Source organism: Danaus plexippus, chromosome 15 (assembly GCF_018135715.1).
Source record: "Danaus plexippus chromosome 15, MEX_DaPlex, whole genome shotgun sequence".
Lineage (NCBI taxonomy): Eukaryota > Metazoa > Arthropoda > Insecta > Lepidoptera > Nymphalidae > Danaus > Danaus plexippus.
Genome location: NC_083547.1, coordinates 4710532 through 4736557, shown reverse-complemented (window position 1 = coordinate 4736557; position 26026 = coordinate 4710532). Strand labels below are relative to the sequence as shown.

Here is a 26026-nt window from a genome sequence, read left to right as displayed (position 1 = left end):
TCCAATACTTTATGATAAGACAAGTTTTTTATGTACGTAATTACTTTTAAACGGTTTTAAAATTATGTTTAATTACTTTAATTGATACCTGCCCTCTTTCGTTATTGTTCTACATATTAAGTAATTAGACTAAGCAGGTTTATTTACTTTTTAAATATTCTATAATTTTATCATACGATAAATAAATTATGTTTATATAAACCATAACTAACCTTGTTACAAAACATCAAATCACGAGGTGTGCGTTATATAGTGTGCTTGCGTGTGTATGTGTGAGTGATCAAGTTTGTGTGTACGTATGTATATACTCACTGTGCGAGGCGAGCCACTCGTTGTAGTCGAGGCCATGGGGCAGCTCGACCAGCTGGCGCATGTCCAGCTCGGGTAGCTTGCGCTCAAGCAGTGCCTCCTGCAAGTATAGCTTGGGATCACCCGTGCCCTCACCCTCGCGCTCCTTACGCCGCGCCTTCCTAGAATACAAACATTACAATTAACTCATTATCTTATGATCAAAAAGTATCATCATCATCTTCAGCCTATCGGAGCCCATTAAGTATACCGAGAATGAAAAGTGTTGTTATATGGTCCAATCTTAAACTGCAGTACGATTAACTCGCCTTTAAAGTAAAGCAATACTAGACATATTCGGTGTGAAGAAACGTTATAATATATCTGTTGTTTATGCTCCACAGTCCGATTTAAGGAAGACTATTGAAGGCCAACAGATGGATATGGCCCGCTATAAACATTGCACATGTGCAGATGCCGAAAATAGCAGCATCTCAAAGACGCCTATTTGAATGAGTGAACCATATAAGCAAATGGAAAATAGTGTATTGATGTCATCTATATATATTATTCTTCGAACAGCACCATTTTTTAAAGATCTTATATAAAAATTATTATAACTATATCAACGGTCTCACATTGACGTCATATTGAAAACTGTCATTTGTACTTCAATTAACAGATAAATCGTAGTAAAGCTTCACATGTATTCAATATCCGCGTACGTCCGTGCAAATTCAGAATGGTTTAAAAAGTAAATGAAATAGTGTAATATTTTTTGAGTGCAAAGGTTTATTTCGCAGCCATAGAGTGCAAGAGATATAGAAGCAAGTTAAAATTGGCCGTATTAGTGAGCTACAATTTCGGAATACTAACTTCCAAAACACATCCAAAAACACAGATAGCCACAGCACCAGCATTTCTAAACAGCGACCCATAGCCGAGATTGGTCCATGGGCCACGAGGTGTAACCGTTCACCAGCGCTAACGCCCTTCGACAGCAGGAAATCAATAGTGCTTTTGACACAGCTCGTCCAAGGCCGCGCTCTCACTACCTTTAGTGACGTTACACAGAGGCCGAGACAATGAGGGGTGGACACACGGAAGACGGGGTCAGGTGAGGAACAAGTCCCAACAAACAGAACGGTCACGAGAGATCATATAAAATAGGTCGGAGCGATCACAGATGCATTAATAGCTTTTACGAATGACTCATCTTGTACACAACACACACGAAGCTTTTAATTTTGCACATTAAACATCACAATGATGAACATACATTGACATGCTATGATACATGAATTTCATAACATCGATATAATCTTATCGTTGATGGACACTATATGTCGACAAAGACACAAAAAAGTTCAGCAGCAAATATCCTGCTCTACAAATAAATGTATATTGTATGTCCGACCAAGAGTCCAGTGAATACCAAAGTTTGGTCGAAGGGTTACATCAGTTCTGTTTTTAATGATCGGCGCTCTCGGGGCTCACCTGAAAGGCACCGAAGAGTAAAGATATGACGGTAGCGAGAATAGCACTCCTAGAACTACCGCGTGACACATGACGGCAACGACTGACGATTGGTCAGCAGGTACCGAGCGACGACCGACTACGAACTGACCCGCACCCCTCCGCCCTCGCCCCTCGACACGATTAAACTAGTCCCCGCGACGCGGCGCCCGCGCTTATCGCCCACAAATCGACATTCATACCGCACCAAATGTCAATGATAAAGTCATCACAAACCAAAGAAATAATAATCCAGTGTAAAAAATTATATTCCAAACCAAAAAGATACAATAACAGACGTGCGAGGTTCACCTTGAAACGACCAAACGTTGAACGCTTTACGTCTACGCAATCAAATCAGGATAAGTAATGAATTTTGCTTTTTTGGGTCAGGGTCATCTATCGCTGGACTTATATTAAAGACATAACTAATTAAAAAAAGACCTAATATAAAATACAACGAACATTTTCTTGTTCAGAAATAGATTATATATTTTAAGGCTTTAGTTTTTAAACGAACAACAAATATAGCTATTTCCTTGAGGAAAGATAATTATATTTAGAAGCGATACATTTACTACAACTATTCATCTTCCAATCACTTATGTGAACGAACTAAATCGCGTTCGAAATGAAAATAAAGCGAAAATAGCATATCGATCGACTTGCTGCTACAGAATCTAAGCGTAGTTTATCGATCGGTTTTGCAACTCGCTAATTATTACTCTGGTTCAGTCTAACGATTACTTTATTATAGATATTTTTATTTTTAACGGTTACTGAAGTAAAAAAAAAATATTATATTATCGATGTGGCAAGGAATGTAACAATAGAGAGCAGGTGCGTGGCTCGCGGCTCGCGGTTAGCTTTCCACGCGGAACTATTTACTGCTATTTGGGTTACGACGTCCGCGACGCAACTCACCAACCAGCATGAGCTCATTTGCCGTCTTACTTTTTTTCCATCTAATAAATCACATCAGTTTGTCTGAACGTGTATGATATTACATAGCGGATGGCAGCAATCAGCTGTAAGCGCCGGAAGATGTCATACCTGATAGCAGTGTCACAACTCGCAACCACAATTGTCTTCCGTAAACAACCCACCTCGGTTATTACTGTGTAAGTACGACTGAGCGACTATTTGTTTTATTTTGTTGCATAACATTATAGGTGATATATTAATAGTCTTGCAATTGTCGCATCAAAGATATTTTGTTTATTAATGTTAAATAATCCTCGTGATTAGACAATACGTTAGACCTTTGTTATTTTTATGCTTGACATTTGAGTTTTATTAAAAGCTTCTGTAGAGGACTGGAGGTGGGTATATATAGCGTGTGGTGTAGATCGAGATATTTAACTGTGTTTTTTGTCCAACGATACATGTGGTTGATATACTAAAGTTTCAAATATCGTGGATTGAAATGTGTAGAATATGCTACATACGCGGCTATAAGCGAGGTCGTCTCGTCACTAACCCACTTCTAATGTCTTTGAGAAAACATTTATAAAATGTTTCACGTCCAGTAGGACGAAACAGCGCATACCGTGCTAGAAATATATATTCTTTAAGCACTATTATATGCTCCAGAATTCGTTCATTTACGTCATTATTTAATATTAATATTGTATCGAAAAATTTCCACTGTGAGATTGAAAATGGTTAAAAAGGAACTGGAAAATTTTATCTTAACGTTTTTTAAAGGACTTTTCGACGAAATGTTAAGGTTTTAAAGATAGCATATAAATATAAAACCCATGTTGTCGGGATCTCTGGAAGTATCTACTTACACTAAATCAGTCATGATTCTTTCATTTGCCCGAAAACACTATATATTATACGTTTAAATATATTTATATATCGTTTCATCATGAACATAATTGAATGAAAGTTAGAAAGCTTAGAGTTTCGTTTCCCAAACAGGGTGTTAAATTTAATTTTTAATTTAACTTATAACTGTATTAATCCTGGAAATATATGTTTATGTTATATTAAAGTACGATTTCATAATATACTTGGTTAGAAATAAATCTATAATATATGGCTACAAAATAATTTCGCAATTCACTAGTTACGTAAAAGTGAAACAATAGACACTGAAATAGTTAAAGGAAATGTACCTAATGGAACAACAAAGAAAATGAGTCAGCTGTAGACTCGAGTGGGGTGGTGGCGGATGAGTGACGTCACGGGGTGTCCGGACCACCTGTAGGAGTCGGAGGATCGTGACGTCAGCACAGAATGAGAGGGGGTAGGGACTCGGGGGAGAGGGGAAGTAGGGTAATTACAGCGCCAAGCGGCCGCCTTTCAATTTCCACATAATATGAAATACATCACACTTACATAAACTCAAGAATCAGAACAGCCGTGCCAGTGATATAACTATTATTATTTAATTCTTTTTAGAAACAAACCAGAAGTAAAAAGGCTGTTAGGAATTATGTGTGAAAAAGTAAGTCTTCAATATTAAAAAAAAAAAACATTTATTGGAGTCAATTCAATAGAAAAACGCTGTTTGGATAGAAATGTGACGTACATTCGTTTCAAGTACTTATATATAGAGTTGTGAATTTGGTTTTTGGAAGATAATCATTCATTTTCAACTCATTCTTGAGATATGAACAGAATTTAAACGGTCTCAATAAACATGGCTTATCGGTTTATCAATAAGGCTGTGACAGTGACATTAAAACATACAATTGAATTGTTACCTTCATTTTTTTAAGTTGATGATTTTTTTTTATTATAACAAAGATCTAAGATCAGGAAATAAATTAAAAATTAAGAATATCGGTTCTTATAAAATAGTGAAGATGCTGCTGCAAGGACAAAAGAAAAAGAAAGACAAAACGGTGAAAGATTGCTATTATTCGAAAATTATTTTAACATATTATCTCCCTTCACAAAACTGGAGCAGGTAGATTAACCCAGTTCCTTATTGTTTGTTTTTAAAACGCATTGCTTTTTAAAGTTACCGCATAGCTTATAGGGACATTATGTTATCTTTTGTTAGTTCATATAACAATGGTTTCATTGGGAAAGATCAGTTGGAAACCAGGTTTAGTACCTGCACGAGACCCTCATCAAGTTTTAATTAGCAATCGCTAGTTGGGATTCAAGGGCATGTACATCCGTAATGATGAGCTATAAATTATAAATACCTATATTTTTAAAGGCGACTAGTAAATCTAATAGAAAAACAGTAGTTTTATAAGAGCAATGAGACAGACACAAAACCTCTTAGCATTCAATGGATTCATCGTGCGGATGCTGGGTCCAACGCGATGCAGGGAGAGGAGCTTCAACGGTGCCTGGAACTTGCGACCCAGGTGTAGGTTTAAGGGGCCCCTATCTAACGCGCGTTAAACGCTCACCTCCACCATCTAAGCTCCTCTCTCTACCTAACCAAATTTGAAAAGAACCTACTAGGGCTGCCTTCGAAGTACGTTCCAAGAATGAATTGATCTTAGTTCAGGACAGGCCCAAGTCTTTTAGTAGATTGTAGAGAGATTTAGCCGGTATACTTCTCACTCCCACTTCAACCGCGTACAAATCCACGACGAACCTATTTCTAGTAAATTAATACAATATTTATTTATTTAAATTCAAATCAATATAAAAAGTTGAAACTTCGATCTAAATTATTGTCACACTAAACGTTCTATTAACAATTCTAAAGGCACTTATTGTCTAGGTGAACTATTATAAATCAATTATGTTCATATAATCGAGGGGGTAAGCTGGAAAAGTAAGGTTTAAATCCTTTTAGTAGAATATGATGTAAATGTGAAATTGTATGGTTTCGGAGCTATACGTGCCGGCTACGAGAACAAAAATAAACAAATTATATTATACAAATAATCACATATATTAACATAAAAAATGTAATAATTATATTCTCTTTCGTGTAATTCTTAATATAAGTAATCTTTTCTTATGAAACTTGATATTTTCGTCTGACGTCATAGTTGCACAAAACACGTCGAACACCTACAGATTTTAACCCTGTTACATTGTGTTATATTAAGAGAAATGAGAGAAATATATGTCAATATTGTTTGTTATAGTTATTTTGTATTCATTGTATATTATATAAGTATTGTTATTATGTTATGAGTATATAAGTATTGTTGATGGTATACGTGGTCAGACGAGTTCCGCATGCCCACCACAAGATTGCATCGCTAGACTACAAACGGAGACGTTTACAGTTTACAGTCATTCATAAACATTAAAGTATTAACATATGTTCTTGTGTAGTGTGCTGATAAAATCTTGTGGTAAGCACTGTTGACGGTCGGTGAGCCAAACCTTGCGTTAACAAAGCAAGTAACTCACTCAAGACATGACTCAAATAATGTCAGTGCTCACGATACACGAACAATATGGAAAGTGGCTTGCAAGTCGGCCGCGGCAGTAGAACGAATTTTATAAAGTAGACCAAAAAAATATTTTCCACAGAGCCTTATATCACTTGGCAATGTACATATTATAAATGAAAAAGCGTATTCATCTATGATTTATTACCTTATGTGTTCCACACAGTTAATTTAAATTTCTTTCTTGTTACATACACTTAATGTAATACATATGTATGTATAAAGATGATATTTAAGAGAAAGCTGTTTATATCGTACAAGTTCATTACGTATTCAAGTTAAAAGATCAGGGCGCGTGTCCGATGACGTCAGATGGTGTGATGTCGAAGGCCGGCCTTATCGGCTGACAGCTCAACGTCTTTATTGTTGTTTATCTTTTTACGCACAATTTCTGGTTTGAACGTATTTTTAACCAAATGTACCTCCTGTTTTCGTTCATATATTTTACGCAGACATCGTAGTAGGCTTATGTTAAAAATCTCATAGAAATTTATGAACTGCTAAAAAATATAATGGAACACCAGACGCTTTTAAAACACAGGCAACATTAAGTAAAATTTTTAATTTGTTTTCAGACAGTTTTATTTACATCGTTATATCAATAATTGGGTTTTTTGCTTAAGGACATGATAAGAAAAAATAGGAAACACGGAAGGCCGATAACAACTACCTTCGAACGTTTTCTGAGACATTTTTTTTCATGTATAACAATAAAGATATTTTTTATAGACATATTTAGTTTAACTATAACATTCACAGTAACAAATAATATCTCAGTTTGATTAACAGTATTATCCATATTAATTTACGAGGTTTCTGATTCCTGAACGACATTAATTATGAAATAGTGTTTAATAAAAATAAATAACTTATTTATTTGAAGGAACATGAATAATTGATGAAGGCCATTATATCGAAAAACCTTCACAATTTTCATATTTATTCGTAAACTTTAATCAGATAATATGCAGGTGATTTATTTCGAAAATAAAACATCTTAAAATGCATTTATATGAATAAACATGTAGACCAATTAAAAATGTAAATATTGATACAATTATTACTTTTTTAATATTCATTGTACGTACGTACGTAGTAAATAAAAATAAATATAAAATGACACTAACGTCGTGCCATTTATGGACGAGAGAGCCTTGACCAATATGGCCTAGTTGTTATGGTAAAATTAATGCGTAATTCCGCAAACAGTAAACAACAAAAATGTATGTATATTTTTACTTAGATATTATTCCATAAGAAGGATCAAGCGGTTTTTATGTAGGTTATGTTTATGTCGTAGGCAAACCGTTAAAATGGGCCGAATGAATCCTGTCTAGGAAAGTTGAGAAATATCTTCATATTCAAGTTTCCAAATGTTTGATGTAAAATGGAATGATGCTGAATCTAAGATGTCGAGTTACTTGTTTAAATATAGAATTTTAATTTAACCTGTCTAGATTGTTATATAAAACTATATTTATTATAAAAAATGATATATTTCATTTATTTACGAAATTTTTCCTAGTTATCGCAATTTTAGTCTATGATCAATACTAAATTTTATCTAAATTTAGCTTTATCCATTCTAAATAAACTGTACAATTAACCTTCGAAAACTCATTATTATATGTACAATATATTGTCACACCACATTTTTTTCGCATGCAATCCTCCTATGAAACGTTTGCTTGCTACGTCATGATAATATAGAATTAACAAATGTGTTAAAAATACCTAAGTAAGTTTCGTATCGTACTTAGTTCGTCCTTAAATATATAAGAAATGAAAAATTTGGTTAAAGTTTTCACAAATATTATCTTCACAAGATGCGAAGCGTTTCCCATTCCAAAACCGGTAACCTACGATAAAACTATAATGTACAAAAATGTATGAATAAAATCTCTAAACGCTTCGAATGCAGTTACGATACCAACTTGCGATAATCATTCACGTAGTCGTAGATGAAGAGTCGCCTTACAACTGTGACGTTTTAACGTCATAAAGTCGTTCAATATGTTGGTGGAGACGTCTGATAAACGCCGATACTCAAATCCATCGGTGAAATAAGGACTAAACAGCGCAGAAATCGATATCCGTTACAGGTGAAGTAGGTACTTCAAATTGCGTGTTGACAGTTTATTAAAAAATATGATAATGAATTAATCCACATATGACATTTTTTTTTACGCATGACGTTTATTTAATGTTCCAGAATAACGTTCAAAAACTCCTCTAGCAAAATGACACACGTTCTAAAATAATGAATCAAATTTATGAATAATTTTCTTTATTATTTTTGTTTCTTTTATTTAGTTTATAATAATTGTAATGAACGAGACAAAACAGAAAATAATCCTTTATATAATTTTATTATAAAGAAAAACAAAATATCGTCTATATAGATGTGATTAGAATGTTACTAAAGTGTTGTGAACTATCTAATGTTCGAGAGGGATTACCATATATGTATATTATATATATCCTTAAAGTGCTACTATTGTATAAATTTATTAAGTAAACATATGGGCATTATGAAAGCAAACAACGCTTAGGTACCTGACCTTATTTTATTATTATAATGAGTTTACTATTCTAGAACACATTTTGTACTTATGTACTATATACATACATAAAATGTTGATTTGCCTACAATAATAATTCCTTGCTCAGACATAAATAGTTTAACTAACAATACCTTCTTTACACAATATATTTGAAGTAGGACGTAAGTAATTCTCTTAGGTCCACACTCCACTCCTGACCACAACTTAAACAGTATGCAATGTTTGTTAAAGCACAAGTAAGCTGTTTAAATTATGTTTAGTGTAATTACGTACTCAATATGCTATATATATTAATTACTACATATTGTGTGTGTGTTTTGAAGCGTGCAGTATACGGCTTCAAGTCCATTTTATTTATTTTTATATTACGAGATGTATGCGATTCGGAAATAAAAAAAATCAAGAACATTTAAATACTAAGCTGTCAAAAATTTAAATCTGAAAAATCAAGGACATCATTTATTTCTCGTTCTCTTTAACTGTTGTATTTTTGCTATTTTGTAATTTTTTTTTTTGTTAACTGTTTTACAATAAACGTTATGGGACACGTATTACTGAATGGTTGTGTTTCTTTACAAATAGAATATTTTCAGTACGGATCTGATTAAATTATTATATATACAAAAATATTTGCGATAACATTATATAGATCAATTTGCAAACAGTATTTTATTTTTATTTTTTTTCAAAACTACTTTGTTTCTTCAGATATAATAGTATGCTAACTATGACATTACTAAGGGAATATACATTTGGGTAAAAAATTACTATTAGATAAAAAGATGTATTTTTGTACAGAGTTTTTAGGACATTGTTGAATGACTGGCACGTGGGAATTTACTACAATTGTCTCTATTGGGTACATAGCAGTTAGCGGGAATACAAAAATAAATTGCTCTAACATAAATTATAGTCAAAAGCAATATAATATTATAAGAAAAAATAATTTGATATCTTCAATCGTATGCAAAATGTTAGGATATGGTTTAAATAGGCTTCGTGTAATACTATTATATCCGCCTGACATTATGTGAAATAATTGAGGTAATAAATTAACTGCCATTTACCCCCTTCAACGAACCCTTAGCATAGTTTTATTTAATTGCTATACAAAAATATTTGTAGGGATTCGAGTTTTTCAAACAATTACCAAATAACTCTTCAAAATGCTTCAAGTTCAAAAGTTTCAACAATTTAAAACTTTCGCCTCGACTTCAACTACATAAATTAAAATATATTTTAAAATATCTTTATTTAAGAGAAAATATCAAACAAGAGTCACTTGAAATTTTTAAGAATTAAAATCAATTTACAAATTATAATGTATGGTACGTTTAAAATATAATAATTATGCCTCCATTTAAATTATATAAAACATTGAAAAGCTTTGATATAATGTTTCCCACGAGTATGCAGGAGGTGATAAGAGTTCAGTGACTGTATCTATTATCAACGACTGGTGGGTCATTAGAGACGATAGCAAACAGCTGCGTCCGCTACCACCTACCACTATCTCAAAAACTATACATTTATCTCCAATACGAACGTGGTCAAAGAGACCAATCATTAATTTTATATATCAGTATCCTCTATTCAATCAGCAGGAGAACGTTTATATACAACTGGAACGAATATCAGCACGACACGGCGGTTTCAATGAACCCAATGGGAAGTGACCCATGACCTGTTACTGTATTGTGGCTATACTGTTACAATTGCGGTTGACCCGTAATGGTTGCTTTATTTCTTGAAACAATACAAACATTCACATAACACTTTTCGAAACGACATTTATAAGCATAATACCGAAACGTTTCAAATATTTGTTTACAGTAAGTACACTTTAAATATTTAGAAGGTAGATGTATAATTTTTATATGTACATATTACATTGTGATGTCGGCATTAGAGTGTATGGTATCGGGGGAGGGGGCGGCTGTCGGTCGACCTTGCCACCGCTTACGTCTAACGCTCCAACATATGCTAGGAACGTGTCACTGGTGTGCCATCAATACGCTCGATTCGTCGGTAACCTTCCACCGGATCGATCCAAATAAAACCTACATCGGTTCAGGAGTTTCTCGATGTACCTCGTCCAGATGCGGACGTTGTGCATGTTGCGTATTTAATTCTACAGTTTCTCCGTACGGCCTACATTCGTATGAGATTACGTAAATATTGATGAAATTGCTAAGTATTGAAATAATGTGATAATTTACTCAATTTAAATACGTGTTTTGTATAGGTCGACCAATTATTAAACTCGTCGAAGATAGAATAACAATGAGTGATCATTTTCCGCAGATAATATGATCGGACGTCATGTTGAAGGCGGGGAGTGCGTCCAGGAATGCGCTCTCTCCGTATATACGTGATAGCTCTGAGGAATGTCATTAACATTGTACCTATTACAATCAGAACCATCAACATTTATTTGGTATTTATATTGCTAATGCCACTTCATTTACTTATAATGAAATAATAAAAAATAATATAAGGAATTGAATAAAAGTTTATTCACAATTATCCACGGACAATACGTGACAGTAATATTCTTATTGCCAATCGACTTTCAAACAATTATGATTCATCTTCGTTTCTTTGTAAAAAAAATAATCATCAATACTTTTTCCTTGTAATATATGGGTTATACGTGAAAAGCATAAATGATTAAAATAAACATATAGTCTGCGGTTTGAGGGCTGGTGTTCGCCGTTCGGGCGCGTATCGGGGCCGTGAGATCCCGTTACAACTGTAGACGGTAGTCAGCGACTCGCGAGCAGCGAACGATCGACAAACGTTAAACTCTACGTATTTTATAACACTGAACACTAAGTCCTATGAGAATCGTATTGAAAACAATGTATTCAAATTAATATATATAAAATAAAATTTCAAAATTAAGTAAGTATTTAAATATATTTTATGATAGTTTCACTTACATGTAGGTGATCACGATATCGAGGCACATGGAACTAAATGATATTTTTATAATACAGTATCGAACATGGCAATCAACCAGCCAAAATATGAGGGAAGATCTACGATTGTCCGATTGCTGCACGTGATTGCGGGTCTTTGGCGATGGCGATGCCGATGCCGATGCCGGTGCGGTACTGCCGTCACCAGCGCTCCATGACCAACGTCTAATTGCTACAGAGGTTTGCTCAAGGCGAAGACCGTGTTAATCGAGGCCATAATGAACTCCCGGCGTGCCGCTTTGCAAAACTTAATGAATCTAATCAAAACGTTTCCTTTCTAATGCTAACAATTTAGACACAATGATCTGATATCATCGTAACACGAACTGATGATCCATTAGTAATTATTAGAATTATGCCATTATTAAATTACCTTTAAAGAAAAAAAGGGGATTATAAACAACAATTTTGTTGAGCTGGTCATGATTCGTTTAAAACATCTGTTCGCTACCTGTGACTTAAAGACGATGAGTCAAGTATTCAAAACCCCTTATTAATTACCGTTAAGGATAAAACATATTGAAAAAAATTATATACAATTTATTTGTGCAATACGGACTATGTCCTAATCGAGTTGTCGTTTATGATACCTTGGTGCAAAACATTAAAATATACATTTTATTTATATCGTGTTATAAAAATGTTACACTTATCAATGTAGGTATATGTAGTGTGTTTGTGTGCTTCCGTATTTCAAACTTTAAGTGCTGTGTGGTGCAGGGCGCAGAGCAATCGACCCGATGCTTCAGCAATAGTTGCCGCATAACGACTGGCTCGCGTGTTCTGCCCGCGACTTGCCCTACTTGATCTGCTTACAGTACTTACGAATGTCATCTCTCACATTACAATAATAATTTGTTATCTCAAAATCTCTTCCCAACACAAAGACAAAATTTTTAAACCAAACCAGTTACATTGTTTTTAGACGAAAATCTTGAATTCCGGTAACGAGAATCGTCAGCCATAGAGCTCTTAAATCATTGTATGCATTCGAATATATACCGCAGCTAGGAGTCCTCAAACATATTCAGTGCCAAGTTACAATACAATTACAATATGAATGGAAGCGAGGTGTCGAAATGTATTATGTTACAATACTTGCAACTCGCTTATGGTAATTAATACACGAGTGCTATCGCCACATACAAATATGACGAAACAAAACAGATTGGACGGGCACATGGAAAATTAATATGCACTAAGGTTAAAGGTTCACGTAGATAACACATTTGTTACATTAATTTGTCTGATATATCAAACATATCACGTGACCATCAACACTCATAAACAAACTCTCATACATACGTCTTAAAAATCAATATAAATTGCATAACATAATGAAACGATGCCGATGACACACAATCTATGAAAGTGATTTGTGTCAAGATTTCATTAAGAGCGAGTCAACAAGCTGTTCTAACTGGAAACAGTTAGATATAAACATTTCTCATTAAATAACACAAGAACTAGTTATTTCCGACGCGCGCACCTTTAATCATCCCTATTCAAGACGTGGCGATAATTTTGAGAGCTTTGTTTTAAACGGGTCTCTTATTTTAGACAGTCAGATTTTGGTGTTTATCCATTCTCAGTGATAAGAATTTGAAGACAGCTGATAAACCTGTTTTGTATTACGTAGGTTGCCGTTTTCATACGACTTAAATATATTTGTATCCTTCTGATCCAAATTCTAAAATTTGTGGTCATCATTTTCTTAACCTATTTGTTACAATTTATATATCGAAGGGAACAAACAGATCGAGGTCATACTTTTTACCAAGGTTCTGTTTCGAATGTTATTATAATAAACATAGCATGTAAGTTTTCTCTCACAGCCATATTTTGGTTACATCGATGAAACCCATCTGTTCGTATGTAAACGCTGTTTATTTAAAATTGATAAATGATATTTATTGTATATATTAATGATGTACGTTTTGAAATATTTATATTAAGAGAAAGTAAGTAACTAGGACTCGAAAATTAAAATAAAAAATAATGATATAATATTTATGATCAGTCCATAGAAATAAATGTTTTTTTAATGTATTTCAAAAGTGATGATATCTTTATAATAGTTTACAACTAGTAGGTAGTTAACTTTGTGATTGTAGCAGTTTTTTACCGTTATAGAAATTGACAGCGCTCCGTGAGTTTCACAGTACGGTACACAAGTTTTACATTCACTGATGACAACGGCTCATCTAATAGATCGATAGAATATACATAATGCATATTATTTATTTATTATTCTGATATTTCATATGATCAAAATATTAAGATAAAGACACTAACGAAACCAATCCTCCTAGAAATGCAACAGGACCACCGCTGATGAGTCGGATCTTCCTGTGACACGAGTCGAAGAGCGACAGGCGCGCGTGCGGCGGCGGCGGTAGGCCCACCATACCGCCGGTCACAGCCGAACGTAACATACCGTCACATACCAAATTAACCGGACACTTTACACACAGTAGTCACACTGCACTATCCCGGCGCTAAAGCGCAATATGCTAATATTGTATACACGTCCGGCGTACCGAGCATCGCAGCTCGTACAGCACGTGTAACTCGGGCCACGGTCTGCGCGGGACTGTCATTCTCATATCGTGTGAACTCTACAGCACAAACCCCGCACACCCCGCACCTCTGCTCCCTGCCTCCTTCGCTCTCTCTTCAAACCCCCCACTCCTGACATACAACACGTCTAACTACGTGACTTTATATTTTGTCATAATCAAATTTGTACATATCAAACCATTATTAAGTATGGAATTGAACATGCGAGACAAATTAAGAAAAGCTCATGTCACTTACGATTCATTGAAACAATAATATCTTGTTTAAATTATGTTTATTGACTGATAAATGGTTAAATGAACACGAGGTATAAAAATTACTTCAGTATTAAAAATTTCAAAATAGATGCATAATCAAAATGTGTAAAGAACCTAAACTAAATGTTGATCCATCAGCTGTTCATGAAATATTCGGAGGGTAGAGAGGGAAGGGGTGAGGGGTGAGAGGGAAGGGGGTTTGGAGATCAGACGAATGCCTCTAATAGAAAGGACTGCGAGAAAAAGCCTTCGGAACATTCCCACGGCAGTTTAGCATGCCTGTCAAGGAGTTCGTATTTGGACGACAATTATCGTTAAGTTTTAGTAGTGCTTGATGACTGTTAGACTACGATATGCATACGACCGCTGAGCTAACTTTTATTACTGACTTCACATCGACGAAATTATTCTAGAATTGTATTCAAGAAAAAAATTTGAACAACATTTCAATCTCATATTTAGAACTTTTAACATAAAATGGAATAGATATACTTGTGTGTATATATTACTTTCACTAATTTGTCCTTATCCTACGTTCTTTTTTTACTTAGCAACTGGCATGTGTACACAATTTCATCACGGTCGAGTAAATGATAGTGTAAAGAGGTTATATACCAAACAAGTAAAAAAACTACTAACATGTTTGGGAAAGACAAGACTCAATATAATTTAAAACACCCATACGATCGGTGTAATATTTTAAAGGAACCTAAATCTCTCGATTCGCTTAGAATAACATCAATCGAATGATAAATGTAGATTGTCACGTGATCTAACTAGCCCATCGCACACGTGACCCGGTTGCCAAGCGAAACTATAGACTTATTTGACATAAGTTGACCCTTAATACACACTCAAACAAAACTAATTGATCCAATATAATATGTATTCTTTGTTGTACCCCAGTAGGTTTGTAATGGACATGTTACTTTATTATTGTCTTAAGTAAAACAGCTTTATATCAAGTGTTTTTTTTTTTTAGTTTAAGAAGACATGGGAATAGAAAAAATATACTGCATTCGTAAGTTTCAGAAACTAAGGTGAAAGCGTTCGTGCCAAAACTCATAAGGCGATATAAAGATGGGAGTCGATTAGGCTTGATAATTTTTCCAAGTGAGAGAAAGAATACAGTTATTATAGAATTATATGTTCAAATCTTAAAAATAATTTCTCGAAAAATTTCCTTTAAAACGCTGTGCCTAATCATATTATTACTTTGAATCTCCTAATGTATTGTGTGAATATTTTTTTCTTATTCACGGCCCTAAACCAACATTTTTCTAAGTAATTGTAAAGTGTAATACATACATATTGTCTTTAACAACCTAAGAAGTTAAGCAATTTTGATCTCCGTCTACCGTAACTTCAACAGCAATGTGGATACAGCATAACCGGATCGCTCAAGTCAAACAAAATTACTTCATGGCACAGATAAAAAAATAATAATAAAAACGGGTTTAAACAAACACGCTCCACACCAGATAAATACTACAGTTGTACTACAATTCAATAGATAATGTAGACGTTCCTTCTAGGAAAAATCCACGGGGAGCAACGCCGATGTATAGATCTTAGAATATAAAATACACTAGCATTAATGAATGAGACATATCGTAAATAAAAGTAATAAAGGTTCTTATATCTTCTATTTCAAGATAACAGGTAAGTAGCCTTTTCAAATCTCGGGCTTTGTAAAGGTTGCTATACTACCTATTGTTAAAATTTTCAATGAGCTTTTGCTTTTAAGTTATAAAAGTTATAAAGTGTAATAACTGTTCTGTTCTGTTCCATTTGTTTAAAATTTTGTTGTTCTAAATCAGTCCATATAAAGGCAGTACTGTTAAAGAATTTTCTAGATGCTTCAGCGAATGGTTACGATAATAATAGTTTAAAATTTATTATACGTTTCAAGGTTGCGAATGTCAGTCACATTAGGTTAGTATATTACAGCATAATAAAAACAACGAAACAAAACATATATCAATTTAAATTTATTTCAATGAGTAAGCGTGAAAGATAATTCTAAGAACAATTACGGTTTATTTGTCAATACGAAATTGTATTGTCCAGTTGGGATGGGGACGAGGGAGGGAGGGGGTAAGATAATCGATTCTCCAAAATATAAACAATACTCCCACGTCAGCAGCAGAACTGCAGAGCTGACGAGTCGCTGCAAGCGAGCTACTCGCTCAAGGCCATTGCGTAACCCATCACGTCATTTTTCTCATAGCAACTACTTGTCATCACCAGATATAAACATTGTTACATGTTTATTAAACAAAACGAAAGGTAGAACAACATTGAATGTAAGTGAATACCAAGCAAGTCATTAAAATATATTACTTCACATTAGGGCAAGTGATGGAACATTCATTAGGTAAGGATGTAAACGGTAAACTAACTTGAGATAAGTTTTTAATTATACTTACAAGCAGCCACGGTTTCATTAAAAGATAAATGCTATACAATTAACATTTTATTGCTTGCCAGGGTAATTAAATTGTTTTTTTTTTTAATTACACAGTGATTTAGATTCAGTTGGAATAGAATTGAATCACATTGTCATAGTACATACAAAGATCTGCAGATATTTTACAATGCTTGTTTAACTTAAAGCATGTAATATCATCTGCTGTGTTCGGTGGTTTGACCCTGACATGTGTCACGTAAGGTGCTGTCGCCGCATTAGCGTCACCTTTCTGATATTTCTAAACACCGAAAGGTCACATCAAATTCAAAAATTTATTTATCGCAGCTAATCATCGACTTAATTTTAATTATTGTTTAATTTTTTTCTACCATAACTTACGCAGTAATTTTGAATGTATGGTAAATATATGTATTGTTTGTAGTTCAACAGAGATGATTATAGTTTATAATTTGTGGAAATATTACTACAAGCACAGTTCAGACTTCAGATCTATTTCATCACCTCGGAATTCGAACGAGCAGCTAATTGTTATGTAAATATAAGTTCAAAAACATTAACTATGCATGAGGCCTTTTAAGTATATATAATGTAATTCCTAATAAAATTATTAAATAAATTTTGGTGACGACAAGAAACATCAACATAGTCCCTCGGCAACCAGCCATTGTTATAAACTTCTATATATACTTGAAAATTATCTACGAATTCGATTAGCTATTTTAGTATGCAAAATTGTGCTCTTGGATACGTAATTGCGAACTGCCATAAATAGCGATCTTTATTCGACTTGTCATCCGACGAAGGTTAAAACGTTCTGTTCATACCGTCCGAACATTCAATGTGAACTAAAACATTTATTTACGATCGTACGCAAATCATCCGCAACGTCGTTACAAACTAAGCTAACAAAGCGCACCACAACAATTTACAAACACGATGTAAACCGAAATAGTAAATGAACAAATGTTACGTCAATCATCATTCATCAATGGCTGGTCTAGAATACGTCGGGGATGTATTGGACTTACCAGAGGCAGTCCAGCATGATAGACACATGCAACGGAGACTCGAACTGCACTCACCTGTAACAACAACAACAACGTTCAACGGACGCTAATACCACCGGAGTTATTACAATATTAATGCTTATATACTAATGATACGATTCTAATAGCTCTCATACTTATCCTGATATGATTTATGATTCATTTTGACGTCCTGGTTGATATACAGGAATACTGAATTTTCGATATATATATAATATTAGACATTATAATGATAATAACAACCCATCACCTGAAGCCGAATTAAGCTATGTTAAAAATGATATATATATGACGTTATAATAATAAGGTTATTATGTTACAGACGGAAGTGATGCACCCCCATTGTTGTTGTATATAAACTCTTATGTTTGCGAACGGAAACGTACTGGAATAACCTGCCATCCTTCCGCTCCTACAAAGCCAACAAAGAGATAATTCAATGTTTAATAGAATTTGCTACCGCACCAATTATTGTCTGTTAGAAAAGGATTATATTACAGGTCGAATTGAATAAACAAAAGTTCACAGGCTCGCAGATTAAAATAAAGGCAGTTATTTAGTTTTATGTGATATACTGAACAGGAATGAACTACAAATACGTGTTCAGAAGACATCGAAACCTTTAGGTTCAGCCTTTAGGCCCATTTTCAATTATTTGTCATTACGAAATACGAAGGAGTTCATTGAGAGCGTCGAAGGTTTCAATTAACCGTTTTCTATTTTGAGGCTTTTATAGAGTCTTCCTTCTTGAGAATATCCATTAACCAGTCAACCGCTGTTCCATTTCAACTCATTGTTATTATTTTATAAGAGCATAAAGTAATGTAAGAAAATTCTTGTCAATATAAATAATATTCTTAATTCAATTAAACATGTCCGGTCAGTCATAGGAGCAACCGTTCAAGTGATGGTGCAATACGCTCACCATCCGTCACTAAGTCACGGCTCGCTCGCATCAGGTGTCAAGTGTCAGCGGCTTGGTGTCAGATGTGAGGTGTCTGGTGTGGGGTGTCCATTGTTCATACATCACACTAGCGGTACCCACAACTTACTATTGTTCCGGCCTCCATAAACTCTACACGTGCCTAACTAAATATTCCATGTGACATATCTGCTCGATCGAGATTATTGGGACGAGTATGCTTATAACAAGCTGCAATTTTGTTTTTTTTCTGAAGCTTAACCAGTTCAAGGGCAAACGATTGTTTGAATATATAGTGTAGACGTACAATCCAATAAATACAGGACCCCTGGCGACAATTAAATTTTAGTTCAGAGGTACGATTATGTATTCTGTAAGTTTATCTATACTAATAAATGAACTGGAGTGTCCGTTGCTAATGTCATGTTAACAGCTTTTTCTTAAAGCATATACGATAAATGTAAACTACAAACTTTGTCCAAACAGTCTCTTTATTCGAACTAATCTCAGAAAAATGAAACTAGTATTATTCGGATTTACTACGCGGATTTTATTATTTAAAAACTACATAATCCCGACATTTCGGTTACTTTGCAGCAACCGTGATCACGGGCCACACCTCGTCTGCCCGTGATCACGGTTGTTGCAAAGTAACCGAAATGTCGGGATTATGTAGTTTTTAAATAATAAAATCCGCGTAGTAAATCCGAATAATACTAGTTTCATTTAAATGAATACTCGCGAAAATCTTAGATCTCATTAATCTCAGAAAAGTCAAGACCGATGTTGACGAGAGTTTCAAGACAGGAAAGTAATGTGGTAACGAGTAACTAAGGGTACATTTTAACCGACATCTAAGAGGGAGACAATTCTCGATTCGGCTAGATGTTTGTTACGCTATTATATGCCTTAAAATTTTTTTTGAACCGTAAGGGTTCTATTTTCCCTCAGCCAGTTGATCTGTTTAAAATATTTTCGAGCAATCGAATGGAACCTCGCAATGATGACAAAGCATATTTCAGGGAAGGTTAACGACATAGACAAAGAATCAGGCAAAAGCTAGTTTATTTACAACCGTTGTCGTTTTTTTCTAATATATCATATATTTTATATTCCTTTAAGTCACGAAATCTCCAATTGTGTTGTTACAATATAGTTTTATGAGTTAAACACTTTAATTTAATTTACAGCATAATAAGAAAATCTAAATTTAAACGCCAGTTGGGAGGAAGAATTTTGTGATACATGACACACAACTACAATCTTAATTTTATAATTTTTTTCCGACAAACCATCTAACGATAGCTTCTACATATAAATTCTGACGAGTTTTATATTATCTATAACAAATAGAAAACAAGCGATCAGAGAGCACTTTTTTTAATACAACAGTTTTTTATGACAAATGACTAGCAGAGAAAAGATATGTTGGATAAAACTACATGCTTATAGTATTACGTGGGTGAGGCTAGGGATGACCGGTGTAGGCAGCGCCCTCTTCGTCCTCCCTCTGAGGAGAGTACAAACAGATTACTGAGGTTAAGCCAATAATATCGAATACCGATGTAAAAAAAATCTAAGTTCGTTAGCTGCTTTTACATTCACTATGAATTTGATTTGACGTCAACAAGAATTAATTTAGTTTGGATGTGTTAATTGAATTTTATATATAATATAAAACCGATAAGACGTTTTCGGGAATGTCTCTATGCGCTTAGTTTATAAATGGCTTTACAAATGTAAACAAAGGTGTGAGTCAAACCTTAACTCATAAAAACCGATGACTAGGTTGCGATGACGCTAGCTGTCGACCGTTTACTTTAAAGACGAACAATTTGCTACGGTGTCAGTAATGAAACTTAACGAAAAATCTTTCAAACCAACTACAAGCTACAATTATTTGTCATAATACAATATTATTTACATTTCTATACGGTACCAGATTTTGTTACAAAACATCCGTTATAGATATTTTAAATAAATACAGAAAAATATTTTTGTATATTTTATCATTGAAAACGTAGATATAATTAAAATTACCTATCTTCTCTTTCCGTATAATGTACAAATAATACAGGGAATTGTTCAATTAAGTTTAACCTTTACTATTTAAAAATTTTATGTTATTAAATTATTTATATACTTACAAATATCATTAAACACATATTAATATAAACAGGATAATTATTAAATTATTCTTACGTCATTGTTATGGGAATACGTAATTGTTCACAGCTAACATTGTTAAGTAATGTTTAATATGAACGCAGGTCTCGTAAATTATTTAAGGATTATTGTAATGGAGGAACAGTCATTGGATTATTTTATAAAAAACACAATTGTCCACAAAAGAGATTAAATATTCATACATAATTAATCTTTATTTAAATAAAATGAACATGGAAATATTTTAATCGTAATATCGTTCTATGTTTATTACTTTAGTTGTATTGGATTTAATATTTTTATTTCAATATTCTTATATTATAAAATATACCCTATTTAAAATAATTAACACAATAAATTTTATTTTTAGTAACCAGCGTCGTCATTGGTGCGTATTCTTAACGAGTAGAAAGTTATAACTACCGGTGTATTGGGAATATTTTTTTCTACGACTACCTACTTACAGGCAGAATATAGTCTCGGATGTACAAAAAAATAACTTCCGACATCAATCTCGGAATAAAATATCCTATAATGTGTTCAGCCATTTATGTTGGTGTTTAGAAAAGATATGAGTATTTTTAATTTTAACGGTTTAGTGTTACTATGGGATTGTTTTTGTATATTATATTCAAGTTACAAACATCAGGTTACAGTTACGGACGCTTACGGCTACAAAGCAACTGTATTCCGATACCATTGTTTTTAGATTAACATTTTGAAATGAATACATACGTGCTTGATAAATTGGTTTTTATTATAATCATGCGAAGGAGCAAAATATACAGCTTTCATAAAGATTAAAGAAACCTTTATTCTTTGATATTGTATGAAAGAACAAAGTGTGTATTCCACTTCGTATACATTTTTATATGACTGTATATTTTAAATATCATACATACATGGGCGGATGAACGATGTACATATATATAAGTCCTCGTACACATGAGGTGATCACGGTGTTTACGTCAATTAGCACATTCTATACACATAGAATATTCCATGGAAATATTGATTGTAGCATACAGGTGATAATTATTTGATGGAACATAAGATCATTTTAGGAGAAAAATATATTGAAAATATTAAATTTTACAAGTTTTGATGACAATAATATGATGATGTAGATAACTAAAGGGCAACGCCTTGAACATTATATTATTATTAATTGAGTACAGATGATATTTACAATAAAATAAGCTAGTAGGAAGCGACATCGAAATATGTACCGATTGTAGCAGAAAGGAAAGGGTGAAGGAAGTGTTATGTTTGAAGCTTGTATCTAAGCGTTTTAGGAATAACGTAAATTATGCATCGATAGACCCGTTTCGTGAAGCAAATAAAATTTTATTTACAACACCATTGAGTGTGTAAAAAATTGTGTTTTTTTTTTTAAATTGAATTAGCAGTAGATACCATAGAAACAAAAAAATAAATAAGACATGAGGGTTAACATCTAAACTAGTTGTAAATTCATTAAATACCTATTTTTAGAAAGTGCATTATATTTTTAATATTATGATTCATAGTTATTCATTACTATAGTGTCAGCCTGTCGGGCTACGATATCGTCTTTTAAATTACACGTTAAATTTGTTACATAATACAATGAAGATTTCACATTATTTTTTTGTTAGAAATACTATTTAATTAAGTTATTTATAGTTATAAAAAAATATTATTCATTAGACGAATAAGATTCCAATTCACTATACATATTCAGTGTTTACTTCTGTCAGCATTTGAGATTTCTTTATTTGTTCGAAAAAAAATAAACTCAATTATTGATTGATATTATTATAAATAAATGGAAGATATATTTTTTTTAATGATTGTCGCAATAAATTAATAATCACATATAAAATTTTTTCATAATATCCCTATAATATATATAGCCTATGAACTTTTAATCTTGGTTATAACAATGATATCGAACGCATGCAAATTCCCGTAGCGAAAAGCAAGAATGTGAATTTGGTGATATGTTGATAGTGGGAGATGTTTGGCATTAATAGCTTGGCTGTTGTGTCAGAATTGTGATAAGATCACTTACAGGACGCGGCGAGCGAGCATGCGACTCACCTGTAACAATGCAATTTACATATTACATATAAAACAAATATAATATATATATATATACGTATACATTTACAAAAATATATACATTAACATTGTATAGTAAAATATAATACATAAAAATGATGTTTATGTGATACTTAATATAATATTATATTTCGTTTAGCTGAAATTTCTAACAGCCATGAGGTACGCCTTATCTTATCGTAACATAATTGTCATACACATATAACAATTATTATATAAGTGTTCTAATAGCATAAACTAGAATATTCTAAAGATAATACATATTTAATAACAACGTTATTATACAAATGAATAGAAAATATATGAATCAGCCAAATAAACTATTAAACTACTGAAACTAGTCTTAAAGATATTAAGATTCTTGGGAAGGTATATTGGATAATTTAGAGTAACATTGGTTAAAATTCAACCAGTATGTTTACCCCACGTTTGCATCGTCAGACTACATACGACGCGTTTCTCGTTCAATAACCTACTTTGACATGTAAACCTCGTTTAATATGATTTAAGAACTGGAAACGCTCCTTACGTAGTCAGTAGTGTGACGATGCAAACATGTATTAGGCATATAGAATACTGTAAATTAATGTTTATACTAAAACGTATTAAATTGTGTGGATTTTGTTTTTTAGTTTTGTTTATTCATATATATTTCATTTTTACAAGTACTATTATAATGAAAAACGTGACTATTTTTTCTGATAGCGTTATTGAAGATTGCCTGTTTAATTTTAGATTCTACTTTGATTGACATTGATTTAAAATGAGATTTTTTTTAAAATTAGAAACATTACAATAATGCAATTGTTAAAGTTAAAAAAGGGATGTTCTCTGGGGAGGGGGGATGTATCAAAGATTTAGGATTTTCCAATAATGACCTTGCCATTGTCGAGTGTCCCTGCACAGTCTGCTAGAATATAAATTTAAACGTTTTTATAAAGACAGTCTCAGAGATGTCCAAATAAGTTTTGGTAATGTAATGTATATCGTAGTATAAGCGCGTGCGACGCTCCCCGCCACGGTTCCAATTAATCTTCCTCGGAGTCAAGTGGAGGCAATCAATGCTTGGACTCCTGACGCAACATACACTATGCATAACGTTGCTCTATTTCATTACTCTTGAATAGACAGAAATCAGTGCCTCTACCACGAGTTTACAATTTCTCACAAAATAACATACTTCAAGTTTCATTTGCGAAGATTTATGAATGAAAAACCAATAAATGTGTGTTTAGTTTCACGAAGGAAAATATGGGTAAGAACACTGATCCTTGTGGACCTGTAGTAATTAGACAAAAATTTCGCACTAAAATCTCCTATAGTCCGGATTTTTTTTACAAAAAAGTAAGTTTTAATCCGACAAAATACGTTCCAGTGATAAGATTCTTTATGTTATATATACATACGATGAGATCAAAGACTTTCGCTAGTTTTATTCATTTAAATGAAACTAGTATTTTTCGGATATGCTACGCGTGCTTTATTTTTGTAAAAAAAACTATATACTCCCAGCGTTTCGGTTACTTTTCAGCAACCGTGATCACTGGCAGACGAGAAGTGCTATAAAACTTTCAAATATATGCAATAAAAATACATTAGGAAATAATTGTGTACAAACTAATGCACATAATAAAAAATGAAAAATTATGAATCAACCCATTTAAGAAGCATCAAACTATTCATTTCTTTTTGTTTAACTTTGATGAAAGGAGAGATTAGTTTCGTACTAGTCTTCTGAAACCTAGCTAAAAGGTGTTAAATACATTTTAGGTCCCATCTTTAGTGGTTGGCAAGCCTTGCTACAACGTTTCAAAAGTTGTCATAACATAACTTAAATGACCATTACAGGATATAAATTAGCTATTGATGCCACCTGCATCGAGTCATTTAAATTAAGTTTTGAATAGGGAGAATAAAGGTGTACAATGCAGAAAAATTAGAGCTTTTTGGCTTGTGATACCTCACAATACTTCTGATTCCTCCTATAACTATAAATCCTAACTTGTACGAAAAGTACGTACAGGACGTGTAACCATACCTCCATGTGCTAACGCTAAAGATAATCTGATAAGGCACGTGCATTCGAAAACATTGATTTACCTGCGCATTGTTATGGATTAAAAAGTGCGTGAGTGACAAAAGATCTTTTCAAAAAAGGATTTGGTGAATGCTTCGTACCAAAACTTAGAAAATGGTGAAGAGTACACATTTTTTCTTAAAAACCGTTATTGCTTCTCAATAACTCTCCCGGTCCTTCAACTGAAAAAGAACTGAGGATAAATGCATCAATGCGATGTTTCTTTCGCTAAATCGCACTCCATTGATTCAACCCATGGATACTTAAAACTTTTTTCTGAATACTGTATCGAAAGACCAGCTAATAGAAAAAAACTTTAAAAGAATTTAATGTGAAAGATCGATTTCTGCTTTCTCCAATCCTTTAATGCACTACCTTCATCAACTGTTACGTCGTCTTAGAAAAAGTTATGGCCAGATATAACGACCCACAAATCAGTGTACAATCGGAAGTAACAGAGCAAATTGCTGTTGAAACACAAAAAATGTTGAATAAAATAAATGGCCATGTCGAATTGGACAGGGGCCGGCTTACCAGGGCTCTACTGTAATGTTTAATTCTCATAGTTTCATTACGACTAGAAAAAAAAATACATAACATTTATCATTATTTTATTATGTATGTATTTCTTTTAACATGAGGCCATAAATTTATTAAACATTCTCAAGGGATAGGGGTCTGACCGTTATAATTTTTTTAAATGTATTTTTTTTT

The 26026-nt window shown here is 33.2% G+C and overlaps 1 protein-coding gene and 1 long non-coding RNA gene across 7 annotated transcripts in view; one reads left to right on the top strand and one right to left on the bottom strand.

The window, feature by feature from the left end:
• LOC116766104 (MOB kinase activator-like 2) overlaps window positions 1-26026 on the bottom strand; it is a 31731-nt gene that overhangs the window by 2675 nt on the left and 3030 nt on the right. For 2 of the 6 annotated variants that reach the window (XM_032655770.2, XM_032655764.2), the window contains exon 2: window positions 313-470. In XM_032655770.2, coding sequence (XP_032511661.2) covers window positions 313-470 — 158 coding nt within the window. The other 4 variants (XM_032655768.2, XM_032655765.2, XM_032655766.2 and 1 more) reach the window with 4 other exon arrangements.
• LOC133319230 (uncharacterized) lies at window positions 2907-16194 on the top strand. Its single transcript, XR_009752914.1, has 3 exons — window positions 2907-2924; window positions 15600-15680; window positions 16103-16194. It is a non-coding gene; the product is annotated as an uncharacterized LOC133319230 (long non-coding RNA).